This window comes from Lycium barbarum, chromosome 1 (genome assembly GCF_019175385.1).
Source record: "Lycium barbarum isolate Lr01 chromosome 1, ASM1917538v2, whole genome shotgun sequence".
Taxonomy (NCBI): Eukaryota; Viridiplantae; Streptophyta; class Magnoliopsida; order Solanales; family Solanaceae; genus Lycium; species Lycium barbarum.
Window position 1 is genome coordinate 144,124,320 of NC_083337.1, and position 27,716 is coordinate 144,152,035.

A 27,716-nucleotide genomic window follows, 5' to 3' on the forward strand; every position below is an offset into this window, starting at 1 on the left:
TGTGTAAAGATTGGAACTTTATAATTATCATGTGAAAATAGCTCTGTACAAATTTCTTACTTTGAAAAATAAACTAAATAAATCAAGACAGCTGAAAAAGAGGGTATAACCTAACTGCGTAAATCACAGCCAGACAGTAAATATAACTGTATAGACTCTTACTCACTATAGTAATTCTTTTGCTCTTACCTATATGACTGTACACTAATTTACAGGAACGAGAGCACTAATCTTGATAGCCTCAGAGTGCTTTCTGGTCTAGTCTTTCGTTCCAATTTAGACAACGAACCAAGCTATGAAACCAATCACCTGTCTGATCAGACTTGTTAACTGTAGGTAGTGGATGCTCGCTCATATATATGCGAACAGAATCTCCTCGAGAAAGTTGTTGCCTTCTCTTTCCATCAAAAGAGACCCAAGCATTGCTACGTGCATCCTCTGGTATCTGTTCATATGCATAAAAACTTTAGGATTCTTGAAGAGTGATGAAATGGGAACGACAAAGGAAAAGCAAAGAATCTGGAATAGTCAATAAGCTTTGAGCTTCCCACAAAAGAGATGTCACTGCAAATACTGCTTTACTTAAAAAATGGCATGACATGGATATCAAGTGAAGGTATGTTTTGTATGGGCAGTCTGGGCGTGTATTTATCAAGGAACTAACCCATATAGTTGTATCTAAAATGATGCTTTTAATGATCTTTTTTATAACCTCATGTTCGAGCCAGGTCGCCCTGCAACTCGACTAATTCCACGGGGTACATGCTACCCCCCCCCCCCAACCCCAAACCCCACAACATAGGTACCGGGTAATTCTGTCTATCAAGGTGCTCTTGATATGTATTTCCATAATTATAATAACTGCTCTAAAAAAAAAATTAGCATAAATATTTTAAGTTAACCTATTGAAAAGGATTGAAGCCTCAGTTAGTATTTGAAATAAGTACAGTTTGCAAAAAGTGCTTCACACATTGGAATCGGAGTGCTTCACTTCATCAGAATAAAGACCACACATGAGGAGGCTGTTGAAGATAATAATTAAGTAAATAAAAGTTCTCTCTCTTACAGTTGAAGCTTTTAGATGAGATGACCACACACCTCACCCGTATCTGGCCAACAACTGAACGCTGGTATCTGTGAATAGGATCTCTATCATAACCGCTTCTGCATCACTTCAGGGAACTATCAACACCACCAGCCCCTTATATTTGGAGGATTACGAATTCGACACCCTTATGCAAATTATGGCTCAGTGAAAATGTCTCTTATTGCTTGTATAGGTTGATTTGGTGTTTATATAACCAGCAGCCCCTTTCTCAACATAATTTCGTATTTGGTTGTTATATCCATCCAACCAAAATCATACGTCTCGGATTCTTATATTAGAACTTCTCAATTTCCTACTTTAAAAAGCATCCTCTTCAACTTCATTATCCTACGCAATCTCTTCCAGTTTAAGAGTAATTATTTCTGGCATCTTTGCGTCTTCTAGTTCAAGATCATCTAGTACCGCAAAATGGGTCAGCCTAACTAGGCCCAGATGAGTTAGTTCACTAGCATAACTAGTTGTCCCTTTACTATTGTCATTACTAGTACCTAAGTCCTAACCCTATAGGCTTGACATTTTTGCAAACACCAACCCCTACTTAATAGGGGAGTTCAAAGAGGAGAATGAGAACAACTGACTACCATTGATTGAAAACGGTTGTTACATACCCTCCCATGCTGACTAGTACTTTCTTTCCACCAGCTGCTTCAACCAATGTTAAGTCTGCCTACGCCCACATCTTTTATAAAAGCAGCTTTAATGCGTTTGCGCTAAGCTTGCTAGAGTATATGGGCATTGGTAGCATCTTCAATAATGAAAAATGCTTATCTTGTGAAGGTTTCCATCATTAAACAAAGTTGTTCGATATTGCTAAGCATTATGAGGAGTTAGACTTCTTAGCCATATTACTGCTCAGTGCTCACATTAAAAACAGCTGTAGACCTTTCCCACAGCAACAAGCCAACAACCATATTATGTAAAGAGAATGTTTGCTAGTGAACTGCACCTTATAAAGATACACCAATTTAGCTGATTCACAGCTTAGGTTTAAGAGATTCTTATTCACAGGTGCAACACCTAGGGGAGACCTGAACAAACATACTTGATCTACATAGCACTCAATCAAACTCTTTGTTCTATACTTTGCAACATTGGACTCCAGATCTATCCTAATGACTTTGAGGAAAAGAGTCTATCAATGGACAGCATATCATGAAGTTTTAATTTAGTTACAACATACAATGTACGGGAATGAACTTCACAACCTATGTCCTAACCTATTGCAAGACTTGTGAACTGACGATAAATTTAACAGGATGTATCATGTATGTTCCCAAAAATAACTTGATCCTTCCTCACCTTTTTTATAACCTTCTTAGTTTGCTTCAACATTTAGCTTCCTCTATATTTTTCTAATTTTCTTTCATCCCAGGAGATGTACCATTCTGTAAAAAATACTCTATTAGGCTTCCCTGGAAAATTATAAATAGTTTTTTTCTTTCATGACGGAGAAATTCGCCTGGAGCCATCCCTTTGGGCCAACCGCAACCTTCAAAACTCGGGATGATGGGCACTCCCTCTACTCTTCTCCACTTAGATTTTATTTTTATTAGTTGAAAATTATATTTAGTAGGCGTTTGGCCATGAAAACCAAATATTTTTCACTTTATTTGGTATTTTGGAGTTGGAGTTGAAGACGGAGTTGTGTTTGGTTATAGTTTTTGCAAAGAATATTTGGTTGTTTCAGGGGTCATTTGGTAGGAGGGATAGAATGGGCTGGATTATTAATCCAATGGGATTGGAATTAATCCTATGTTTGGTTGGTGGGATAATGTTTTTTATATCCCATCCAATCCCATGTAGATGGGATAAAAGGTGGGATAAGGTGGGATTAGTAATCCCACATAAAGGGTGGGATTAGTAATCTCATTTTATCCCACCCAATCCCATCTACATGGGATAACTTATCCTCCTACCAAACGACAACTAAATGTATTGAAAGTGAAAAAAGTTGAAAACAGTTTTTTTGGTGTTTTTAAAATTCCAATTACAACTTCAAGTTCTATTTGGAATTTCCATGGCCAAACGCTGATTTTCAAATAAAGTGAAAACGTTCTCCGAAAAAAAGTGAAATATTTTCATGGCCAAACGGGCCCTTAGATATCACCTAGTTATTATTATATGTATATAAAAGGAAGAGCCAAGACAGTTAAGATGATATACAGGAAGTCAGGAACTACATATTTTTCTTCCCTCTTATATGTATTAGTGATATATATTTCCAGACATTGTACCATCGTCTACAAATCCATGAAGCTGAGGAATAAGATTAGCAGCACTAAAGAAGGAATAAAGCTCCTATTCCTCTTCCATTTTAGTTGGGAAATACTGTCAATTGTATAAAGCTTTTGGTTAGGAATTGAGAGGCATTAGCACAAACTAGTAACCAGTTTCCTTTTTTTGATAAGTAAACTAGTAATGAGATTCTTTTCCAATAACCATAAAATATATATTGAGACAGTCACCTTTAGTTCTAATTTTGCAGAATCAGGAAGTATGACTGGTCTAAACGAGAGAGAATGTGGACAGATTGGTGTAAACAGCATGCATGGGACATTGGGATGCACCTGCATGACATAAATTTCCCTGTCAAATAATGTTCAAACACTCACTAGGTGAAGGCAAGATAATTAATAATTGTTGGCAGGATGAAGGACGGTTTCAAAGAGTCAAATTTTATCACCAATAAGATCAGCAGCAAGTCAGTATAATTTTCAAAATTTCCCTTCACGAGTAGACCCTTAAGAACATTGTGTATCAGAATCAAATTTCAGTTGCAAAAGCCATCTTGTCACATAATTGCAACTTCAAAGTTCTTGTTATTAGAAAAAAGAATAGCTAAATACAGTGTTTAGAAAAAAAGAAGCTGAAAACAGGTTAAGATATCAAGTGGTATAGCAAAGCTCGCTTATTATCCATAGGATTTTCCAAAATTTCTCTTTTGATGCCTAATAGAAATTCCTAGTCCAAGTGGACAAGCAAATTGTTTAAAATTAAGCATTGCCTCTTTGGAACCATTTACCATAAAAGTTAAAAGGGATACCTATTCATTTATTTACATTAATGTATGACAGGTGTTATCAACCCAACTTTGTCAATAGTTCTTGAAAGTCATACTTGCAAAGTGCATGTATTTTACAACAAAGTGTGTGGTGTTCTTTCTATTTTTCATGTTCTCAATTTCATATTTTCCTTGCTTTTATTTAGGAGGAAAGCGAGGTTAAGTGGGTATATTCTCCCCTCCCTGTAGTAACATTTTATAGTTTCCGTTGCTGCCACATCAAACTGCTCGAGCTTTAAACAACAACCTTCTGATATGAACTTAAGGGCTTTCACCTTTTTTAAAAAAAAATTGTATTTCACAACATATATTCATAAGTGATGTGTATCAGAAGTACCATGGAACCCCCAGCAGCTGTTGAGTACGCTGTACTTCCAGTTGGAGTGGCCACAATGACCCCATCACCTTGCACCTGTCGAATAATATAAGGCAGTATGACAAGATTATTCTTTGGAATCACTTCTTTTTTATAAAAAGAAACTTCAACCAAAATATTAAAATAGAATCCTTATTTTAAATCCTTTGGCAGGGCTAATTGACCGTTAAGAATATAAACGACACCTTGGTTATGAGGCGGTCATGTTCATAACACTCAATTTTGGACAGGTATGGATTAGAACCACGGTCAACTACAACTTCATTTAGGACATCAAACACCTTTCCAGGCATTGCTTTCCCACTTCGGAATATCTCACATCGGAGACGCATCCTTAGAGTTATATATACACCATCTAGAGTGTTGTTTCCGTGGATGACTTGTCTAAGATCCTTCTTGAAATCTTCAAACTGTATGAATTGATGACAGAAAAGTAAAAGATGAGTATTTGTAGATAATAAAGAAATAAAGCTTAATATTTAAGTTGAGATGCATACTGGATGTGAAGTGAGAAATCCAAGGGATCCTAGGTTAAATGAGATGACGGGTGGGACGGCACCTCGAAATATATTTGATGCATGGAGTATCACACCATCTCCTCCCAAACAGGCAACAAAGTCAACCCTCTCATGAAGATCGCTGCATTTGATATATCAGGCAAGGTCATGCCTCTGTGAAATAATGAACAGAGAAAAAAAATAAAATGAAAAGACAATGCTTTTGCACGTACTGTTATGAGTCATCCCACCTGGTATCTTGACTATAGAAGGTCTGAACAAACCCAAAGCCTGGGATTCGTGCAAAAATATCATGCACCTCAGGCTCAACAAGAATAGTCATCTTCTCTTGGGAATACAAAAAAGAAGCAACCTAAAGAAATGGAAAAAGGAGAGAGAGTGTTAGAGTTTCTGTTTGTTAAAAGAGTTAAAACTTTGAGTATATGTGAATGAATGCCAGAGAACAATTGCTAATGGAAATGTAAACAATAATATTTGAAAGAGAATGTTTAAGTAGTTTCTAGCTTATAAGCAAGTTAACATGATGTAATATAATATTTTCAGAGTTATTAAGACTTCAACCGAAGTTCAACATATAGTTCATCAAACTGATGCGTCAGGTTTTCAAAATGAAATGGACAGACGGAAATCTTAAGAGGGTAGATAGTAATTTGAGATTCATATTGATCAAAAGATCACTAGGAATGGCACGTAGAATGGTAGTAGGAGGGGTAGGAAAGCCAGAAGTAAAGATAATCCAAATCAAGAAGAGAAAACTAAATGATCGTATTTTTGATGACAAGGGAAACCGCAGCCGCTACCCTTAGGTGCGCACAGGGTAAACCCCGCTCCTGTGCAATAGCCCGCAAACCACACAGGAGATATAACCCGCACTAGGCAAGCAAAACTAAATGATCATATTTCTTTTCCTTCCGTTGGTTGTTGGATGGCGATTCCAATGAGAGATACACTTGACAATCTGCATTTACTCAAAAAAATTGGGCAGCTTTTGCAACGTACTAACAAAATCTTACAAACAGATATCGCTACAATTTTCGGTGACACAGTCAAGCCTACTTTGTATTTATACCAGCCACAACATAGTCCGACCGCAGCCTCTTGCATGATGAGTATCTTAAGATGATTGATTATGCTCCCTTCAATCAGGTAGAGTAATTTCCAAACTTGTTCTATAACCACACAGGTTACTTCTAACTTGTGAGCTCCCCTCCCAATCCATCAACCAAGAGTGAATTAAATGTCATTACCCATATTTGCACATCCCCCTATTGGATATTTGTTTTATAAGCTCATCCCCCCGGGAAAAAGAATCAAGTGTCATCACTCTCATGTCTGGAGCTGATTATTCTTCTTTTCTTTCCCGGGGGGTGGGTGGGGTGGGGAATTCATGTCCTGAGCTGATCTTATGTCCTCAATGCAATCCCAAACCAAAACGAATTCCAATGAATACGCAAATATGCAATTTCTCCTATTTCCTCATGAACTTTATGTCCTTCCTCTCAATTATTCACAATCTGAAAAAAACAGTATGAGCAACACAAGTATATTTACTAACTTCAATTATTCACAATTTGAATTTTCTTAAAGGCTTCGAACATTTCCACATCAATTCCCATAAATAGGATTACGGCAAACATTAAAAATGACGTAAATACAAATTAAAAGAATTAATTGCCTCGTCCATGGTGCTTAAGATCCTACGTGGCCTTATGCACCAATTTGCAGCATATGTTTATTGCAGATACGTACTAAGCTTGGGCATAAACACCAGCAATGATAGCATTTTTAGAGCACTAATTTACTTTCATCTAGTTTAGTAGAAGATGGAAATTCTTTAATGTCTTTTTAGGACATGGAAAAGTTCATCTATAATTGAACTTTTAGAAAAATGAAAAACATATAAGAAATACTTGAAAAATATTTTCAACACTTCAGAAAAGTACTAGAGTTTCCTCCCTTTTGTACTTGATGTCAGAGAGTTCTTTTTCCTCCTTTCCTTGGTTAATGGTAGTAAAAAAATTACTAACTTGGATACTAGCACTAAGATCTATGCTATCTTATTTATCAATGATAAGCGCACACTCACTTAAAGCGTTCCTCAGAACTTGAAAGAAGTGAATAATGAAGAGAGATGTCCAGCATCAGTAGTCAATGGAAATCACAGGGTAAAAATTCAACTAAATTAATGAGAACTGTGCAGAGCACCTCTTTAGCTTCTTCCATGAGTTCGTGTCCCAGCTTCTTCAACAGCAATACAGTCTTTGGTGTCGATTTCCACAAAAGCATCTGCTGCTGGGTGCTAGGATGAGTGAAGGCCAAGGAAGATTCTGTTACCTTCTCTCTGGTGCACGAATGCCCATCTGTGCGAACCAAGAACATCTCTGCTTTCCTTCTTGACTGCACTCTTACGATGCCAGTGGCAGAAGCACACATATTTCCTTCAATCTGCTCTAAGTTATCTTCCAGTGAAGGTTTGGGGACTTCAATATTTCTCCTCTCAGCAGTAGTGACTCTAGACTCAGCATTACGTTCTAACTCATTTCTAGCATCAACAATACCAGCATTTTTTATCGACGTTTTCACTTTCCCATTGCTGCTTCCACTCAAAATTGGAGTCGCAGAGCCATTATGACCAGAATTTATCTCTGTATTTGAAGCGGAACTTGAAGGGTTAGTTATTAAGTGTTTATTGAAAGACGAACTATTTATATCTTCTGATTCCATCATTCTGGTCTCACTGAATATGCTTATGGTTTCATTTCCCTTAGGTGCTCTTTTGTAGTTATATTTTGAAGCAGAAAGCACTTCCAATCTTTTCCGTTCATGAGTAAAATATATTGCTGGTGAAACCTTCCTACTTCTGAAATACGTGGACATATCTTTTCTGGAGAAGACATTAGAGGGAGGCATCTGATATTTCAGTGGATTCACATTGATGTAGGATTCTAGCATTGTGCTTTCCGGATGGGACGAAACAATTTCATCGCCTTCATTCTTGCCTAGCTCCGTAGCTTCAGAGATGTGCTTGATATCTTCCGCAGCAGAAATTATGTCATCTGATCTCGTAGGCAACTTCCCATCTTGATTATTAGAGGCAGAGCTGACTTCACCATTAAAGCTTTTATCATCTTCTGCCATTGGTGACATAAATGTTTCTACAACATGTGGTGTGTAGCGAGTAATATATTGCCTCCATCTAGAGACCATAGCTGATGTCCTCTTAATTCCTTCTTTACTGTGGAGATATAAGGGCTTTTTCTTTAAATCAGAGACCAATGCTGCAAACTTTTCAACCTGCTCCACTGAAGGTGATATACCAACTTCAACAGGTAGTTTAATTAATTCAATATTCCCTGACGATATGGCTTCATCTAGCACTTTCTCATAGAAGATGTCTTTTACAGCCTCAGCTCTGAGGTCTACAATGGTTTTGAACCCTCTCTCCAACAGCCATCTGAGACCTTCATCAGTTACTTGGCCACCTATCCAGAAAGCAACCTCAGACTGTGTCTCTTCTTCTTTGGTTGTTGACAAATAAACAGGACTAAAGTTAGCAAACAGTGTATGGCTGGGGTTCTTTTCACCACGAGGGAATCCGGCATCGTAACATACATTCTTCAGTCTTTGAAGTTTTTGCCAGACAACAACGTTGCGAGGATCATCATCAGGTGTCAAATAGTTTTCAAGAGCAACATGCAAGCTCTCACAGTACCTCTTCATTTCACCTCTGAAAATAGCAAGTGGAGGAAGCATATCATCCCTCATATGCACATCAACATCTTGAAATGAGTTCATAATCGAGGATCTCCCAGAAATTACTTCCTCCCTTCCTTTGTTTATAAGACATACCATGCATCCTAGAACAGAAACTAGTTTATCTTCCAGTATTGATTTATCATCTGAGGGAACATCATATGAGACATTACATTCTCCAGTCAGTGGATTGCACAGGGTGTCCATTAATGAATTATGAAGTTGTTCAGCAGCCCGAAATATTCTACAGTAAGCCTCTATCTCTGCAAGGTCCCCAGGTAGTGGGCCAATCCGGGGAAACTGTGAAGTATCACTGGCCTGGACAATATGAAATTTAGTGGGAAAAGAATATATCAAGCAGTATCTAGTTTTCAGCGCAAATTTATCAACAAAAAAAGTCTAGTTTTCAACGCACAATTATCAAGAAAAGACAGATATTTAGAATATTTTTTACATGATGGTCGTGTCCGCACAAGACTGATAATTAGATACTAATGAACTAGAAATTTGACTAGAAACTGTTCCAAATCAATTAAAAGAACAATGGCAAAAGAAAATGTATAACTTTTATAGCGAGGAATGCCCTACCTAATCGATGGAAAAAATAAGTGATAAAATGGGAATAATAATGCAGTTGAAAGGTCAAGTGGACATGATGGTTGCTTATGAGACAACTATTAATTCAACAAAAAGTCGAGGTATTTCAACTTGTTTCTTGACCTGGATAAACTCATAGAAAAACTCCGAAACTATTTCAATATCTAACCTTGGACATATATGAGTTAATTGAGTAGCCATGTTTATTTCTTTCCACCTAGGATTCAAAATCCTGTATTTTACATATCCATATGAATAAGTCCTTAGGTTTCTAAAATAGTTTAAAAAGTACTCCGAATCATTGCTATTTCACTCAGATCTGTTCTAAAAAGGCAAGGTATTCTAAATTGTTTGTTGACACCAACAAAAAGAAAAGAAGATGCATCTGACAACTTCATGCATACTTAAATTGGCTCAGGGGATATGCTTGGATGCTAGAATTCCGCTCTTGCAGTTGGATCATGGCGACTAAGGGTTGAATGCTTAATTTTCCAGGGGTAATTATAGTATCTTATACCTGAATAGGTGGCTCACTTTATTAGTACTCCTCTGTCCCAACTTATGTGACTCTCTTTCATTTTTAGTCAGTCCCAAAAAGAATGACACCTTTCTATATTTAGTAACAATTTAATTTTAAAATGCCTATTTTAACCTTAATGAGATGATTTATAGTCACACAAATATCTATGACTTACTCCCTCTGTCCCAAAAATAAGTGTCACTTTAGCTCATTTCATGCCCATTAAGAATAACAATAAGTTCAACATATAGTTTACTAAATTCAACCTATAGTTTAATAAGTTACCCTTATTTATAAGATGTTATTTGAGAATTGGAAACTATCAAGAAAAAGTAGTTCTTGAATTCCTAAAGCGGCAATTATTTTGGGACAAATGTTTTTTGCTAAAGCAACACTAATTTTGGGACGGAGGGAGTATTTTAGACCACTAATTGTAAAAGTCATCCTTTCATTCTTAAACTCCGCCCCGCGTCAAACACCTTCACATAAATTGGGATAGAGGAAATTAAGAGGATTGAAACATGCCAGTTGATACAAGAAATGTCCTAACTATACCAGTGTGTTTATTTCTCAAACGGTCACTTAACTAACGGTAATTATCTCCGGACCATATTTCCTAGTATCATCCCTATGTTCATTGCTATACCATCATTTGCTCTGTTATACTCAATGGACGAGATAGTAGTAGATCCAGCCATTACTATAAAAGCTATTGGACATCAATGGTATCGGAGTGCGCCTTTTCACGAGGGTGATTAAAGTGCAACGAAATGCCTTAAAGTTGAATATGGTTCGCGAAGCATCTGGTCAGAAAGTCACTTTTCTTTATGTTATAACAAAAAAGTCACTCAACTATCAATTATTATCTCCGAAAGTCACTTTTCTTTGTTTTGTAACAAAAAAAATCACTCAACTAATGATAATTATCTCAAGAAGTCACTTTTCTTTGTTTTATAACGGAAAAATCACTCAACCCAAAACAAAGAAAAATGACTCAACCCAAAACAAAGAAAAATGACTTTCTGAGATAATTACTATTAATTGAGTGATCGTCTGAGAAATCAACTCATATAATAGAGATAGTCGGATAGTTTATAACATCATCACCAACACATTAAGCAAGATCACCTGTTAAATTCAACTACAGTTCCTTATAACAACCTTATATATTTACATTGATCATACACGTGTCTAACTGAATCAAGAAAATATTACCTGAGAATCCAACCCAATGTTAACGGAAAAAGCATTGGACAGCTCAGCACTGACAACAAACTTGACAGGACGATATCCATACGATAATCCAAACCTGAGCCGAGTTCCATTCCTAGAAATCTTAGCATAATTAAGCTGGCAATACTGAAGTGTACGACCCATTTCTAAGTGGCACGGACAATAAAGAAAACATGTTGTCATACCACTTACCACCATAAAAGAAATGTGTTATCTATACAAAAATAATGGATCAAGAACCATATATTTTGTGTATCAAGATTTTGGGTTCTACTTCAATTTTGACAATCTTTTGTAAAAATCTGAATTTTGTATAGAATATGGGTGTGAATGAATATAATGTGTGTGTGTGACAAAATAGGGGAAGTGGGAAAATTGTGTGGAAGTGGAAATTATTTGTGTGGATAATAATATGGAAGGAGGAATAATGGGACAAAGAATTTTGGAAATCAGTGGTGGGTTTGAGATGGTTCCAATTTGGGACATCATTGTTTGTGTTGTGTTTTTTTTTTTTTTTTTCCCAGCTTTGATTTTGATGTTTTCAGTTATGTGTGATGTAGATAAATCGGAGTAATGGATTTTGCACTCATAGTTTCTTGGGCCATTTAAATATAAGTGACCCATTTTAAGCTTGCCCACCAATTTTGTTTTTGACACTTTGATTTTATTTTTAACACTTTGTCTCTCGCCCTCACGCTCTCCCTGCCCCCATCCCCCACCCCTGCCCCCAACCCCCAACCACGCCCCCTCCCTTGCCCCCCACCCCCACTCCCACGCCCCACCAAAAAAAATATTTTTTTAAAAAAGATTTTTAAAAGTTTTTTTTTTTTTTGCACAATCCCCACCCCTCGCCCCTGCCCCCCCCACCACGCCCCCTCCCTAGCCCCCACCCCCACTCCCCACGCCCACCAAAAAAACAAAATTTAAAATATTCTTAAATTTTTTTTTGTTTTTTTGTTTTTTTGCACCCCCCACCCTCCAAAAAAAATTAATTTTATTTTTTAAAAAAAAAGTTTTGAAAAATTTTTGTTTTTGGTTTTTGGCACCATCCCCCTCCCCCTCGCCCCCACCCCCTACCTCCCAAAAAAATTAATTTTATTTTTTTAAAAAGGTTTTGAAAAGTTTTTGTTTTTGATTTTTTGGACCACCCCCACCCCACCCCTCCTACCCCCAGCAAAAAAAATTGAAAAGAAATTTTTTTTTCTTTGATTTCTTACTCCACCCACCTACCCCAAAAAAATTGTTTTAAAAAAAATGTTTTGAAATTTTTTTGTTTTTTGTTTTTTGTTTTTTGTTTTTTGTTTTTTGCACCACCCCACCAAAAAAAAAAATCTTGAAAAGAAGTTTTGAATTAGAGAGAGAGGTACCTCCTTCATATATTGATCCTAGCAAACCCGGAAAAAGGTGGACAAAGAGGAGGCGTGGAATCGGGGAATCATCGCGAACGAGAAAAAACAAATGCTCCTTATGCAAAACAGTTGGCACAAAAAACAACATGTCCAAACCGAAATGCTCCATAGTTGTTAACTGCACTGTGTTGTAATAATAGTTATTTGTTGGAACTTTATGACATTTTACTGTTGTTCATTTTTAGAATGATAATTTCTGTTCTTGGTGTTTGTGAACTTGGTTTATATGATATGTTGATCGTGTTCAATCACAAATGTGTGTATTCTTGTTAATAAATTGCTGAACAATTTCCAACAACTAATGAATCTGTTGCAACAGATCTGTAACTTGTTGTGTTTTATCCAACAAGTAATAGGACTTATTGCAGCAACTAGTATCTTGTTGGGTTTTATCCAACTGCTAAAAGATTTTCAACAAGTAAGCAATCTGTTGCAACAAATGGCAGGCCTTGTTGCAGCAACTAAGTTGCATTTTGGGGTTTTTCCAACAAGTGGAGTGACTTGTTGCAGAAACTGGGTAACTTGATGTGTTTATCCAACAAGAGTAAGGACTTGTTCAACAACTATGTCACTTGCTGCAACAAATACTACAGTTGTTGCAACAGATACTACAGTTGTTGCAACAGATACTACACTTGCTGCAACAGATATTATAGTAGTTGCAACAGATACTACTTGATTTACCCATATTTAGTGATCAACAAAGGGAAATCAATGATATTTAGTGATAAACAAAGGAAATCAACGATATGTAGTGATCAATTTATAATACTTAATCAATTTGATGGTATTTTGAGTCATGAAAGATGATCTACTAAGTCAGTATGCACTAAATCCAATGATCATTGGAGTGGATTGATATCAACTACTTGATTCACCCATATTTAGTGATAAACAAATGAAATCAATGATATTTATTGATTAATATATAATACTTAATCAATTTGATGGTATTTTAAGTCAAGAAAGATGATCTACTAAGTCAGTATGCATTGTGAACTACTTGATTCACCCATAGTTAATGATAAACAAAGGAAATTAACGATATTTAGTGATCAGTGTATATACTTAATCAAATTGATGTATTTTGAGTCAGGAAATATGATACACTAAGTCAGTATGCACTAAATCGAGTTATCATTAGAGTGAATTGATGTGAACTACTTAATTCACACATATTTAGTGATAAACAAAGGAAATCAACGATATCTAGTGATCAATGTATAAGACTTAATCAATTTGATGTATTTTGAGTCACGAAAGATGATTTACTAAGTCAGTATGCACTAAATCGAGTGATCATTAGAGTAATTTGATGCGAACTACTTGAGTCACCCATATTTAGTGTTAAACAAAGGAAATAAATGGTATTTAGTGATGAATATATATATATCTACTAATATCCTTAATGGATTAGATAGTAATTTCATGGATTAGATGGGAATTCTAAGTGTATTCTTCCTAAATCGAGTGATCATTAGAGTGTTTTGATGTGAAGTACTTAATTCAATCATATTTAGTGATAAACAAATGAATTCAATGTTATTCAGTATAAACAAACGAGTTCAATGTGATCAATATCGTGAATATGTTGCAACAATAGAGGAGTTGTTGCAACATATGAGATACCTGCTGCAACATATGAGTAAGTAGTTGCAACATATGAGATATTTGCTGCAACATATAAGTAAGTTGTTGCAACATATGAGATACCTGCTGCAACATATGAGTAAGTTGTTGCAACATATGAGATATCTGCTGCAACATATAAGTAAGTTGTTACAATAATTCAAATCTGTTGCAACAACTAAAGCAACTTGCTTAAACATCTGATCCATCTGTTGAAACAGATTAATAACTTGTTGCAACTTCTTCAACAAGTGTATGATCTGTTGCAACAATTAACTCATATGTTGCGACGAATTTTTTAGTTTTTACAATAATTTAAGCCATTGTTTGATTTTCTCCAACAAGTTGAATAATTTGTTGCAACAACTAAGCAACTTGTTTAAAAAGAATAGTAACTTGTTGAAACATATTAGTAACTTGTTGAAACAAACTAGTAACTTATTGCAACTTCTTCAACAACTGCATGCATCTGTTACAATAATTAGTAAGCAAAATAAATAAGTTCATAAACAGAAATTGTTCAACAGCCACCTTGGTTGCAAATACCACAACTAATCAAACTAAATAATTTCATAAACATCATTCACAAATAACATAAAGGACAAAAAAAAAACACATAAATTGTTCAACAACAACCTTGGCTCCAAATACCACAACTGAAGTAATAATTTGTTTAGCAACTGCCTTCTAAGGTGTAGCAGATTTTCTTGATCTACTCCATCTCCTTTATTCCCATCATCAGTTTCTTCATCTTTTAGTTCTTCTTCACTTTCTTCATTTGTATCTACTGCTTCTTTGCTCTGTTCTTCATCTCTTTCTAAGGATTGATTGTCAGTTTGGCTGTTCAATTTGACTATATCTTTCCTCAACATTTGCTGATTCATAAATAAATTGTCTACTTGTTGCAACACGTGTAGAAATTGTTGCAACAACTACAAATCTGTTGGATATCTTCTACAAACAGAACTAAATAACTGAAGCTATGTCCAACAGATTTGTAGTTGTTGCGACAGATTGTCTACTTGTTGCGACAAGTGTAGAACTTGTTGCAATAACTACAAATCTGTTGGATATCTTCTACCAACAGAACCAAATAACTGAAGCTATGTCCAACAGATTTGTAGTTGTTGCAACAGATTGTCTACTTGTTGCAACAAGTGTAGAACTTGTTGCAATAACTACAAATCTGTAGGATATCTTCTACAAAAAAACTAAATAACTGAAGCTATATCCAACAGATTTGTAGTTGTTGCAACAAGTTCTACACTTGTTGCAACAAGTGTAGAACTTGTTGCAACAACTACAAATCTATAGGATATCTTCAACAAAAAAAAAAAAAAAAAAAAAAAAAAAAAAAAAAAAACTAAATAACTGAAGCTATGTCCAACAGATTTATAGTTGTTGCAACAGATTGTCTACTTGTTACAACAAGTGTAGAACTTGTTGCAACAACTACAAATTTGTTAGATATCTTTTACAAACAGAAGCAAATAACTGAAGCTATGTCCAACAGATTAGTGAGTCGTTGCAATAGATTGTCTACTTGTTGGAAAAAGTGTAGAACTTGTTGCAATAATTACAAATCTGTTGGTTATCTTCTACAAATAGAATCAGATAAATACCAGGACAAGAACAAAAAAATTATCTGTTGGATATATTTTCCTAAACCTTGAACCATACCAGACAACAACAGAAAAACCATCTATTCACTACAAACTTTTCCTAAACCCAAAAAAAAAAAAAAAATCAAAACTTCCTTTCAAAATTTTTTTGGAGGGGGATGGGGTGAGGGGGGGACCAAAAATAAAAACTTTCCAATACTTTTCTTTAAAACAAAATTAACTTTTTTTGGGGTGGGTAGGGGAAGTAAGAAACCAAAAAAAAATAAAAAAATCAAAACTTCATTTTGTTGTGGGTGGGGGAAGTAAGAAACCAAAAAAAATAAAAAAATTTAAAACTTCTTTTCAAGAAAAAAACATTTTTTTTGGGGGGGGGGGGGGGGGGGGGGTTGGTGGTGCAAAAAAAAAAAAAAAATTTCAATACTTCTTTTTTTAAAACAATTTGTTTTTTTTGGAAGGGTGAGGGGTGCAAAAAAATAAAAAGAAAAACTTTTCACAATTTTTTTTTGTGGGGGGAGGGGTGGGAGGAGGAGGAGTGGGGATCGGTAAAAAAAAATCAAATTTTTTTTGGGGTTGGGGGTGTGGGTGTGGGGGGGGGGGGGGGAGGGGGGTTTGCTGGTGAAAAAGCAAATAAAATAACAAAACTTTTAAAAAAAAAATTTGGGCCGAGGGGGGGGGGGGGGTGAGGAGTGGGGTGGGTGAGGGGTGGAAGTAAGAAGAGTGAGGACTGGTAAAAAAAAATCAAAACTTTTTTTTTTTTTTTTTTAAATTTGGGGTTGATTGTGCGGGGCGAGGGTTGGGAGGGGGGGGGGGGGAATAAAGATTTTTTTTTTTTAAAAACAATTTTTTTTTAAATTGGACCGGGGTGGTGGGGAGGGGGGGGGGGGGTGGAGGAGAAAAGGGGGGCTGGTGAAAAAGCAATAAAAATATCAAAACTTTTCTTTAAAAATTTTTTTTTTTGGTGGGGGGGGGTGGGGGGCGCCCAGGGCGGGGCTGCGGAGGGGTAGGAGGAGGAGAAGGGGGGCTGGTGGGTTTTTTTTGGATAATGTTGGGATCTTTTTGTATTTTATAAAAGATCAAGAAGTTTGAAAAAAATACATTTTGGATCCAATTTTCTTAATCCCAAATTTAATTGGGTTTTGATTTGATGTGATCCCCACAAGTCACCTATACTAATTTCACAACTAAAAGGCCACCTTCAGTTAAATCTTCCTAGTTTTTTATTTTTTTTTTCAATTTATTTTTCCTCAAGTCCTTTTCTTTTGGAGATAATACATAAATATCCCCATGAAGTTGTCATGAATTTTTGGTTACGCATTGAAACTTTGTGAACGACCTAATACCTTCTAATATTGTCTAAACTATATCTAATACCATATTGAGCAAAATTACCAAACGAGCACTTAGAAAGTTTTATGGTGCGTAAAAAAAGCGCAAAAGAACGTGTAAGGAAAAATCAAGGATATAAAAGTTTCATGAAAAAACTGTGGAAAGTGATCCGAAAGAAATTGAGGCAGTCTAATCCAATGACTATAGGGGGCGGCTCAATAAGATCAGGAGCCTAAAGTCAACTTTAACAGGACGTCTTAGTTTTCTACTCAATATTTTTTAAACGAAAAATTAACCTATAAATCTATTGTAGGTAAAATTAGGCCTCATCCTTCCTTAACTAGAAGTTTTGGGTTTGAACCTTAGAAGAAAAAAAAACTTACTAGGGAATGCTTCCCCCTTTCACCAGCCTTGCGTGTCTCGAAATTAAATTAATGGGAAAGTTCAATACATGTATCGAACGTCGGATAAAAAAAAAAATAGGAAGTGGAAATGGAGGGAGAATTAGAGGAAGTCGGCCGTTTTCATATACACAATTTTGAGCGGAATTTTTAAGCATTGAACAAGATATATACATTTCATACCGTTTTCATACACTAAATTTTGAGTGAATTTTTTAAGCCTTGAACGAGATATACACATTTCATATATAAATTTTTGAGAGAAAAGAATAATTTAAAAAACAAAAATTTAAAAAAAAATCAAAAAATAAATAATGTTTTTCTAAAATAAAAAAATCTAAAAAAATAATGTTTTTTTTTAAAAAGTATATTTTGTAAATAGAAAACTATTGTCACGTTTAGTAAATATTTCTCCTCAACATGTATATACACGTATTTTACCCTATACTTTTTATGTGATTAATGCCATGTGGCCTATAAGGTCCACTTTGGACAAGTACTGAGCGATACTTACTTGCAAAGTTTAAGTGTATAACTGAGAATTTGTGATAAATTTAGGTTCAGGATGGAGTAGCTCCAAGAAAGGCTTATGGGCCACTGGGCTGAACTACATAGGTGGGCACATTTGATAGAGGCCAACTCAATGGACTAGCCCAATATAATATTGGATTTTTATTTGAATCAACTCAATTAAATTTAAATAATGAACCCAATTATACTTGCCCATGTATTTATTTGGACCATAAAATTTAGGATAAAAGCCATTCAAATCCAACAAAATTTAATTGCCTACATCACCTCATAAATAAAGTTAAAAGTAGCATATCTATTTCTGACGGCAAACAATGAAAGCAAAAACTAAAAGGAGGAGGGAAACAAGGAAATAAAAGAAGATAGATAATATTAAGAAGTATTAAAGATCTAATTATGATAATGGACCACCTATTAAACAAAGTCAATTAACCTTTTATTAATACATAAATTTAGACCCAAATATAATCAAAGAGTTAAAGGAGTAGCCCCAAAGTAATACATACTTGTAAGCAACCTTTTGAAGCATTCTCGCAAGCAAGGGGCAAACATAGTTCTCCCAATGTTAATTGTCATCCAAAAGTGCGCACAAGACTATCAACTTAAAACATTTTTTTGCGCGGATTGTCCTTCTTTTGAGGTGGTCTTAAATTTTTGTCCCTCAAATTGATGGTCTTTAATTTTTTTCTCTTCGCCTAATATCCCGAGGTTTTTAAATCCCAACTCAGTAAAAAAAAAATTTACAAGGCAGAGGTTTGGATTCGCAAGGCAGAATTTTGGTTGAAGGTAAAATTCTGCCTTAAGACAAAGTTTGTAGGCAAATTCTACCTTGCTAAGGCATAGTTTACTTGCAAAACTCTACCCTAAGGCATAGTTTGCAGGCAAATGCCCCATCAGGCATAATTTGCTTGCAAACTCTACCTTAAGGGAGAGTTTTGCAAGCAAAACTATGCTCAATGGGCAGATTTTGTAGGTAATTTTTACCTAGCGAATTTTTTGTTAATTATAGCCTGAGCAGAGATTCGAACCCGAAACCCTGAGATTTTAAACGAAGGGCAAAAATTAAATACTTTCATTTTGATGTGAGAAAATTAAAGACCGCCCCAAAATAAGGACATTAATGCGAATTGCCCAACTTAAAACTATGTATTGGGCCAAGCCTATCAAGTATAAACTATTAATAAGACTAGTCTTTTGGCTGAGCGGCGAAAAATTACTTATTTTGAGAAAGTGCTTTTTTTAAAAGCATTTTTCAAAAAAGTACTTTTGGTGAAAAATAATTTATGCTTGGTTAATTTATTTCAAAAGTGTTTCTAATAAGCAGATTGCGTTTGACTAATCTTTTTAAAAAAGTTCTTTTGAAAAATTATTTTAAGAATATATTATGAAAGACTTTAATTAAATTTTTACTTTTATTTAATGAATTTAATTGTACATATTAAAATTTTCAATCAATATAATACATAGACAATTAGAAACATTTAAATGTACTGAGATCTTGTTAAGAATCAAAATGAGTTGCTATACACAAATATGTATAATTAGAAATTAATGAATTAATGAGGGAGGAAATTAATGAATTAATGAGGGATATAACTGGCAAATATGTATTTATTGTAGGGATATTTTTGCTTTGGAAAAAACTAATATTATGCTTCTACTTTTTTTAAGGAAACAGAATTTTTAGCTTCTTCCCAACCCCAACAATACTGTTTCTGCTGCTCTCAAAAATACTTTTTATTGGCCAAACACCGTAAATCTAAGAAAATAATACTTTTGAAGGAAAAAAGTGCTTCTAGCCTAAAAAAAAGCTTGGCTAAACAAGCTCTAAATTAAATAACTAAAAGAAGGAATAAATGAATCTTCTTGGCTTGCCTCCTCGTACAGAATCTTATAGGGATGGATTGTGGTGCTTCCTCTTCTCGAGTAAGATTATTTGGAATCTAGTTTGTGGTCAATATCTCTCTTGAAACTCTTTTTAGATGCAACGATCTTTCTTTTTTGTACTAAAAACATATCATATATTGGTATGCGTTATTATAAAATGTGGGTGCTATTATTAATTTTTACCTCGATGAGTAGTATAGGCCAATATAGCTCTAACAAAAAGAGTTCCTTCTTTGTTTGCATTCTGCAGTTTAATTCCTCGAATGCAACAAATTTTTGAGTTATGAAATATAATGAATGGATCTATAATGCGCAAGTCTAGCCTTATGTCTTATGACTAACGCTAGCTAGTCTTTAGAATTAGAAGAAATTTGACAAAGTCAATGATTGAATGCGTGCAACATTGTGATAAGCTCCTACTAATTTTAGATCTTAGTATGTGTTGCAAAATCATGGTCAAACTAACATAGAATTATTCCAATCTTCAAAAACTAATACTCCTAATCAAGTCAAGATAATTTAATAAAGGATTAAAACAATACAAATAAGAGGTTACTTTATAATTCAGACGGAGAAATTAAGAGAGCATACATTACTTTGTGCAAAGCTAACAAACGGTAAAATGGAGCTATGTTTCAAATAACATACATAGCAATGGAAGCTAGAATAAAACTAACTCATGAACCAAAATTACTATTTTCCTTTATAACATATAACTGACAACAGTAAAGTATCATCAAATAACATATATAGGAATGAATAAAGCTGGAATAAGACTAACTCAGGAACCAAAATTACAATATTCCCTTCTCACTTATAACTGACAACAAAACAATATCATCCATTAATTAGGATAAACCTTTTGTTAGAGAAATTACAATTAGTTGTCAGAACATATATAGTAAACCTTCCTTATTTGCTCCAAAGACTTGCCTGAAGGAGCATTGTCGACAGATGTTGATGGATTCAACCAACAATGAAGTAATCAGGTTTAGTTTTGGTTTTGGGATCTGCGTATCCGTCTTGACCACCTTCGAAAATAGTATCTGCAATTCGTGCAAAATTTAAAGCTCGTTCGAGGACAAACATTGGCGCTTCCATAGGGTGGACTAATTCCTTCTTTGTGTCTTTCCATGTATTCGTGACTTCCTTTCGAATCTCAACATACGCATCCTCCTTTGAAACTCCATGTTCCTTTATGTAGCATTCAACAATTGAAGCAACACGTACTCTTTTTTGATCAACCTACAAGAAGTAGATTTCAGTGTCTTCAATACAATTATACACTTCAACACTTTTTTTAATCATAGATAGAACTTCTTCATAGCTCACTTATAAGTCAAGTTGAAGCACAATAAAAGATGAAGGTCTATATATTGCTAACACTAAGAATGGCAAATTTAAAAATTTATTGTTGTACTTACTACATGGTCAGCAATATCATCCATTAATCTGCCCACTTTTGAAGCAGCACGCGCAATCGAAAGCCCATTTGACATCCACTCAATAGTCTCTTTTGTCACAAGTTCCTCCATACCAATCAAGTGATGTGTTGCATCCATTATACAAGTAGCGGTGACTACTGCTATTTCCATATACTCCTTACATTTTGGAATGTAGCCAGCATTCAACCAATCTTTTTCCTTCATATAGGCGGTCACCAACTTTTTCATCTGACAAAGCAGTAATAGAAAAAGTAAAATAGATGATAATATAGTTATTATACCATATCTTCCTTTTGATTCAAAATGTTAACAATTTCTTTTTAACTTATTGATGAATGTAGCGTAACCAAGACTTGCCTCATTTTTTGTGTTTACCCCGAATTTAGGTAATCAATTGAATTTGTAAGTGAGGTATAGGATATGTGGATGCGCTTTAATCTATTTGGTTGGAAGAAAATGTATATAGATTCGCTGTGTATATGTATTAAATAATATTTAAGTATTGAACGAATAAAGCTAAAGAACACACAAATCCGGACCAATATCAGAGAGAGGGAGAGATTTTATATATTTTGCTGTTACAATGTTCTAGATCTGAAAAAGCCAACCGTTGAAAGTAGGGTAATGCCTTCTATTTATAGTTTTGCCTTGTGGGCCTTGTACAACATAAAGCTCTTTTGAATAAAGAAAACCCTAAAAGGATAAGGTTGGGTCGTACGGTCTGACACCCGTACGATTGGCAGTACAATGTGGCAGAACGATCTTGACGCGTGGCAATTGTGTAACTGATCACCCGGACCAATGGCCACGATCACCCGGACCAACGGCCACGATCACCCGGACCAACGGCCACGATCAACTCGGCTATGGAGAAACGGGACTAAACGATTTCCTTCGCTTTCTTCTGATCAACCACTTCTAGTGCGATACCTCCGGTCCGAAGGAAAGTCTTCATGCTCGTGCTTGTTTCTTTCTTCCATCGACTCCCGGTCTCACCGGTCTAGCATAAATCCGATTTTTACCGTATAGATAGTCCCCACACTTTCCGGTCCATAGTTTTACCGGAGTAACGGGAAGTGGATGAGTCACGAAACCGGTGGTTCCATCAGCTCGTTGTTGTCTTTTCATTTTGGCGAGAACAGTTGCTTCACGTCCCTCTGTCATCAGCCACGTGTCTCATCCCGAACGGCTAGCTCTGACAACCGCCGTAACGCACGTCATTTCAAATCACTTCTCATTAATTGTGGGACACGTGGCATCCCCCGGTTGGCTGGGATCTGTAACCGTCTCGGTTCCCATGCCTATATAAGGCCATCAACCCCTTCACTACTCCATTTTACTTCTCTTTACTTCTCCACTTCTAATCATCTTCCATCTCATATTTCTTACTGATTCAACCGTTTTATTGTTACACCTCGCACCTTCAGAGCATCAGCAGGACACGTACATCACCGTAGTAATGGAGTGTCGAAGACGTCCCATGACGCTTTGGAAGGTACAAGCCATGGGAAGTATGTAACAACGAAGTAAAAAGACGAATTACGATCTCGTACGTTGTAATCGGTAAAGACTATTTTGAAACACAAGAACATGGCCATTATTAAGTATAATAAGTGATAAACATCATGTGTGGATAGTTTCGGAAGATTTCGAGATCAAGCAAATTGAAGAAAATAAGTTTGACGAAAATTGAGAAATGATGGGCAGATTTTCAGTCAACTTTGGAGGGGTATATCTCCATGTATATTTGGAGTTTTAAGGTGTTTCAAAATCCTAAAATGAAGTTTGGAGAGTCTAGTTTCTAATGCAACAAACCTCCCGTCGATAGGACGTCGGAGTAGAGAATTATAGACGTTACAAACTGAACTGTCGACGCAGAAACAACACCGCTACAGTACCGCTACAGTACTGCTACAGTGATGCCGAATTTGGTCACTATAAAAGGGATTAAAATCCCCTTTTTCTTCATCCAAAACCTCCAAAAATTTCCAGAAATTTCAGCAAAGGAAAAGGGCTCTCATATCACCCAAAAGTGAGGATTTTGAGTAAAATTAAAGCTACAGAGTATTAATCGAGGTCCAAGCAACGTGGGGTGGTGATTGTAGTATTGTCTTGCGGCGGAATTGGCTTGGATTCAAGGTGAAGGAGTGAAGATATAGTATTATTATCGAGATAAAGGTATGAATCTCTTGCTATTAACGTTAATATTGGTTTATTTATGGAAAAGGAGTTGTAAATTGTGTAAATTAAGTCTGTTGGTGGAAATATGGAACAAACACCATATGGGCTACTCTATGGAATAATTTGATATGGGAAATGATTTTATTGATGTTGGTATTGTTATTATTGTGTTGGTTGTTGAATTGAGAATTCGGGCTGGGCATATAAACAGGGGAGATGCTGCCCGATTTTCGGTAGAATATAAAATAGTTTGATTTGAAACTTGGAATAAGTGTTCGATAAAGAGGCTAACGTTGATGTAAATCCTCTTAAATGTAGACTTGCGAGCCCGGACGAATAAGCGTAGCTAATAGGAGGTTGAACAGGTATGTTAAGGCTAGTCCCCTTCTTTCTAAAGGCATGATCCTTTCGCTATAAACCTTTGTGTCGTACTCATAATATCATTGGTTCCGCAAATGCTAGAAGTCCACGAATTTCGTGACCCTTATAATATTATTGAGCTTCTAAAGGCATGATTCCGATGCTATGGCTTCATAAATGTTTCCATATCTTTCTCGTTTTCAAAAGTTAAATGTTTACGACTCCAAGGCATAATTCCTTTCCTAATAATTCATAGCTGTTTTCTCAAAATGGCGTATTTTCCAAACCAGATATTTATGATCCTGTGAGCTCTTATGATAACAGCGATGAGCATGTTTTTACGATGATAATGATGATGTCAAAGATGAGGATATTTTCTATGATGATGATTTTATGGCTAAAAGTCTCAAGTTATGAGATCAATGCTTTTATGAGATGATTTTATTCATAGAGATTTCCATGTACATGAGCTTTACATTATTATGATGACTATGATGAGAATGATTTTATGCTCAAAGGTTCCAAGTTTATGATTTCAATGACGATATGAGAATATTGAGCTATCTTTTGATCATTCTTAATTTTATTCATTGTTGTTGGTCTCACCTTATAATAATTGTTCCTTCAAGGTGAGACAAAGCGACGATGATTATTCCATAATATAATCGGAGGCTACCGACCTTACGTCACTCCGATATAGTTGTGGCTTTTGATTGGGCTCTTATGCATGCTTTATATATATATATATATATATGTATTTTTCACACCGCGCCGCGTTATAGTCGGTCGGGCAGGCACGGAGATGTGCACACCACTGCAGTGGGCATGTTATGATATTGCCCCGGACGCGGGAGGCCTGGACGCAGGCTAATGATGATAACACCGAGCCTTAATGGCCGGGCATGATATTTTATATATGACACCGCGCCTTAATGGCCGGGCATGTTACTATGTATATGTATTAAAATGTTTTTTTTAAAAGGCTAAGCATGCATGACATCCGCCTTATGAGGCATTCAGATGTACAGGTTATCTCTCTTATTCCTTGTTACTTTTCATATATATGTTATATTGTTACTCATGCCTTACATACTGAGTACATTATTCGTACTGACGCCCCTTCTTGTGGGCGCTGTGTTTCATGCCACACAGGTGTATACAGATGAGTAGAGGATATTGCTAGAAGATGTTCCAGCTGGATTGGCGAGCTCCATTTCTTTCCGGAGTGTTGCCGAGTCAGAGTATCTATGTTACGGTATATTGATTTATGTTAGAGACTTTGCAGACAGAGTCATGTATACAGTATGTCAGTCTTGTAAGCGGCTATTTAAGCCGATGTATCATTATGCATTACTTTACTGATTCATATGATTACAAATTTTATTTGATTTGAGAAAAATGAAAAGAATGTTTTCGAAAAGCTTCCATTGTGCATTTCATTTCATGACTTAAGAGTCCTGTGAGATTATGAGTATAACGAGAACCAGCGGGTTCGCTCGGCCCTAAGTAAGGGTCGGGTGCCCATCATGCCCTATCAGGATTGGGGTGTGACAAATTGGTATCAGAGCAGTTCATCCTAGGGGTTGTCTGCAAAGTCGTGTCCAGTAGAGTCTTGTTTATGGGTGTGAAGCGCGCTACACTTATAAACAAGAGGCTGCAGGGCATTTAGGAACCATCGACCTTCTTTCTTATCTTAGATCGTGCCATAGAGCTAAATCATAGGATATGATGTCCCTGATTCGAATCCCAAATGTTTTTATCCTGGATAAGCAATTGATTATGCCGCTACAAGGTAATTGTTGAGAATTGAAGTTGTTCATTCGGAAGGTATGTTTCCTATTTTACTAATATGGATAGATGTTGATGTAAGAACTTGAGCAAGATATTATGGGTATTTGTGATTGCTCTGTGGGGCATCGAATGTGTTTTCTGGGCTGTGTGCAGGAATGAGGTAGTAAGAATTATAGAGGAAACTCTGCCGAAATTTTTACAAATTGAATTGTTTGCATGTCTATAGAGAAAGAGTGAAGGGAAAATGTGACCATCAGCCGTTTGGTAAGTTATGATTGAAGGAACAATTATGGGACCTATTGGAAACATAAAGAAAGTTGACATCAGGAACTCAAATACAGTATTACGATTTATAGATTAGATTGGTTAGTGAGTGATAACAAAGAGATACCGATATGGGGAGGAAGTTATGTGATTGGCGACTATAAGAGGAAGGTTAATAAATTAATAAAGTTGGCCAAGGGTAGACAGTGATGGCATACGACAGTGAACTAGGGATAGAAATACGATTACAAAGGAAACAAGACGAATATACGAGAAAGAAACACACCTACGAGCAAGCTATGTTATCGTAAAGGGAAATTAGAAATGAACGAAGGAAGAAACAAAATAGTGTATTTTACAAAAATTTCATGATGAGGACAAGAATCGGCGGAACATTAGAAGGATTATGACGCATAATTATGACACCAACAATTAGTTAAGAGAAACTATGGGACACTATGAGCTAAATTAAGGAAGGGACGTCTACGAGTACTTATAAGTTGATGGAAATGCGATGGAAGTATGATTGATGATATATTTCTCGATATCTGGGCTCGGGTGAAAGACAACTTTTGATGTAAGGAGCTCTTTAAATGGTGGCTTGACGGATATGGTATGTAAGGTGTTCGTTTCCCCTCTTTCTTTGGCACGACTCCAACTAGAATAGAAACACAAACGTTCAAAGACAAATCCACTCTATTCCCATGCTTCGTATTTTAAGTCGTAAAACCTTGTTATTTTAAGGATTCATAAAGCATTATTTGGTTTATCATCATCGATTACTCCCTTGAATTCGATACGAGCTCCATAATTCATTCGGAGGTTATGACCTTATGTTACTCGAAAGGCCAAGAACCAGATCCTTGATTTCTCAATCAAAATCAGCCTCAGAACATTGCTGCGGAAGGAAAAACAGAGTTCTGGGCAGAGAGCCTCAGGGCATTGCGCTTTCCGTCCGTATCGCGGAAGGAAAGCGGAAGGCCTCAGAACTTCCCGCTTTTCGTCCGCATCGAGGAAGAAAAGCGGAGTCCTGCACAGAAGGCTTCAGGACATTGCGCTTTCCTTCCGCATCGCGAAAGAAAAGCGGAATCCTGCACAGTTTTTTTTCTTTTCCGGACCAGACCAATAATGGTACACACGTATGAATAAATGTAATGCACTTTTTTTACGGCTGAGGAACCTAACGAATTCTAATGTCGCCATTGATTCATTAACCTAGGGGACTATTAGGCATGAAGGAAGGAAGTGGTTTGAGTTATGTCCAATATGTGTGGACATTTGACTTGATACAAGAATTCAATTAGCAAAAGAGAAATAAGTCAAATCATGCGATGAAAGTAACTCCGACGTTATATGGACTAGAGGAGTTGAAGGATCGCTAGGGTCGGCCGAATGGCTACCAAAGCAGTCAATACTCAAATGTTACCGGTAAATGAGAACATTCTTAGACGAATTAGAATAATTCCAAGTGCAGAAGAAAGGAATGTACTGGTTTGAAGGAGTAAAAATTTGAAATGGACTAATAAAGCAAGAATGCGCTAAAGAAAAGTGGAAATAGACTAAATGCATGTATATTATGAGACAGACATGGGAACAGAGGCATGACAAGATAATAAAGGTTTAGAAAATCAAGGATAAGTATCAAGGACAGACGGGATTACTAAAAGAGAAATCGTAACGCTGGAAGAGGTGAGAGTTTTAAGA

At 36.0% G+C, this 27,716-nt stretch overlaps 2 protein-coding genes across 2 annotated transcripts in view; both read right to left on the reverse strand.

The window, feature by feature from the left end:
• Positions 1 to 11,706, reverse strand: LOC132641556 (NAD kinase 2, chloroplastic-like). The gene is made up of 8 exons (XM_060358600.1): positions 11,149 to 11,706; positions 7,269 to 9,134; positions 5,294 to 5,415; positions 5,043 to 5,184; positions 4,731 to 4,955; positions 4,507 to 4,581; positions 3,574 to 3,675; positions 1 to 445 (listed from the first exon to the last, which is right to left on the reverse strand). The coding sequence occupies exons 1-8, from the start codon at positions 11,362 to 11,364 to the stop codon at positions 242 to 244; spliced, it is 2,952 nt and encodes a 983-aa protein (XP_060214583.1). The 5' UTR covers positions 11,365 to 11,706; the 3' UTR covers positions 1 to 241.
• An 8,932-nt stretch (positions 11,707 to 20,638) lies between these two features.
• LOC132641567 (sesquiterpene synthase 12-like) overlaps positions 20,639 to 27,716 on the reverse strand; it is a 42,731-nt gene continuing 35,653 nt past the window's right edge. The window contains exons 5-6 of the mRNA XM_060358621.1: positions 21,396 to 21,644; positions 20,639 to 21,216 (exon numbers count right to left, since the gene is read on the reverse strand). Of these exons, the coding sequence (XP_060214604.1) occupies positions 21,641 to 21,644 (4 nt within the window). The 3' untranslated portion in view covers positions 20,639 to 21,216; positions 21,396 to 21,640. The remainder of the gene's footprint in view (positions 21,217 to 21,395; positions 21,645 to 27,716) is intronic.

Coding starts and splice junctions, on each gene's coding strand:
- LOC132641556 (XM_060358600.1), bottom strand. CDS start 11,364: ATGGTGGTAAGTGGTATGACAACATGTTTTCTTTATTGTCCGTGCCAC. Junction 5,416..7,268: donor TCATGGAAGAAGCTAAAGAG/GTGCTCTGCACA, acceptor CCATTTCTTTAG/GTTGCTTCTTTTTTGTATTC. Junction 3,676..4,506: donor CAGCTGCTGGGGGTTCCATG/GTACTTCTGATA, acceptor TATGTCATGCAG/GTGCATCCCAATGTCCCATG.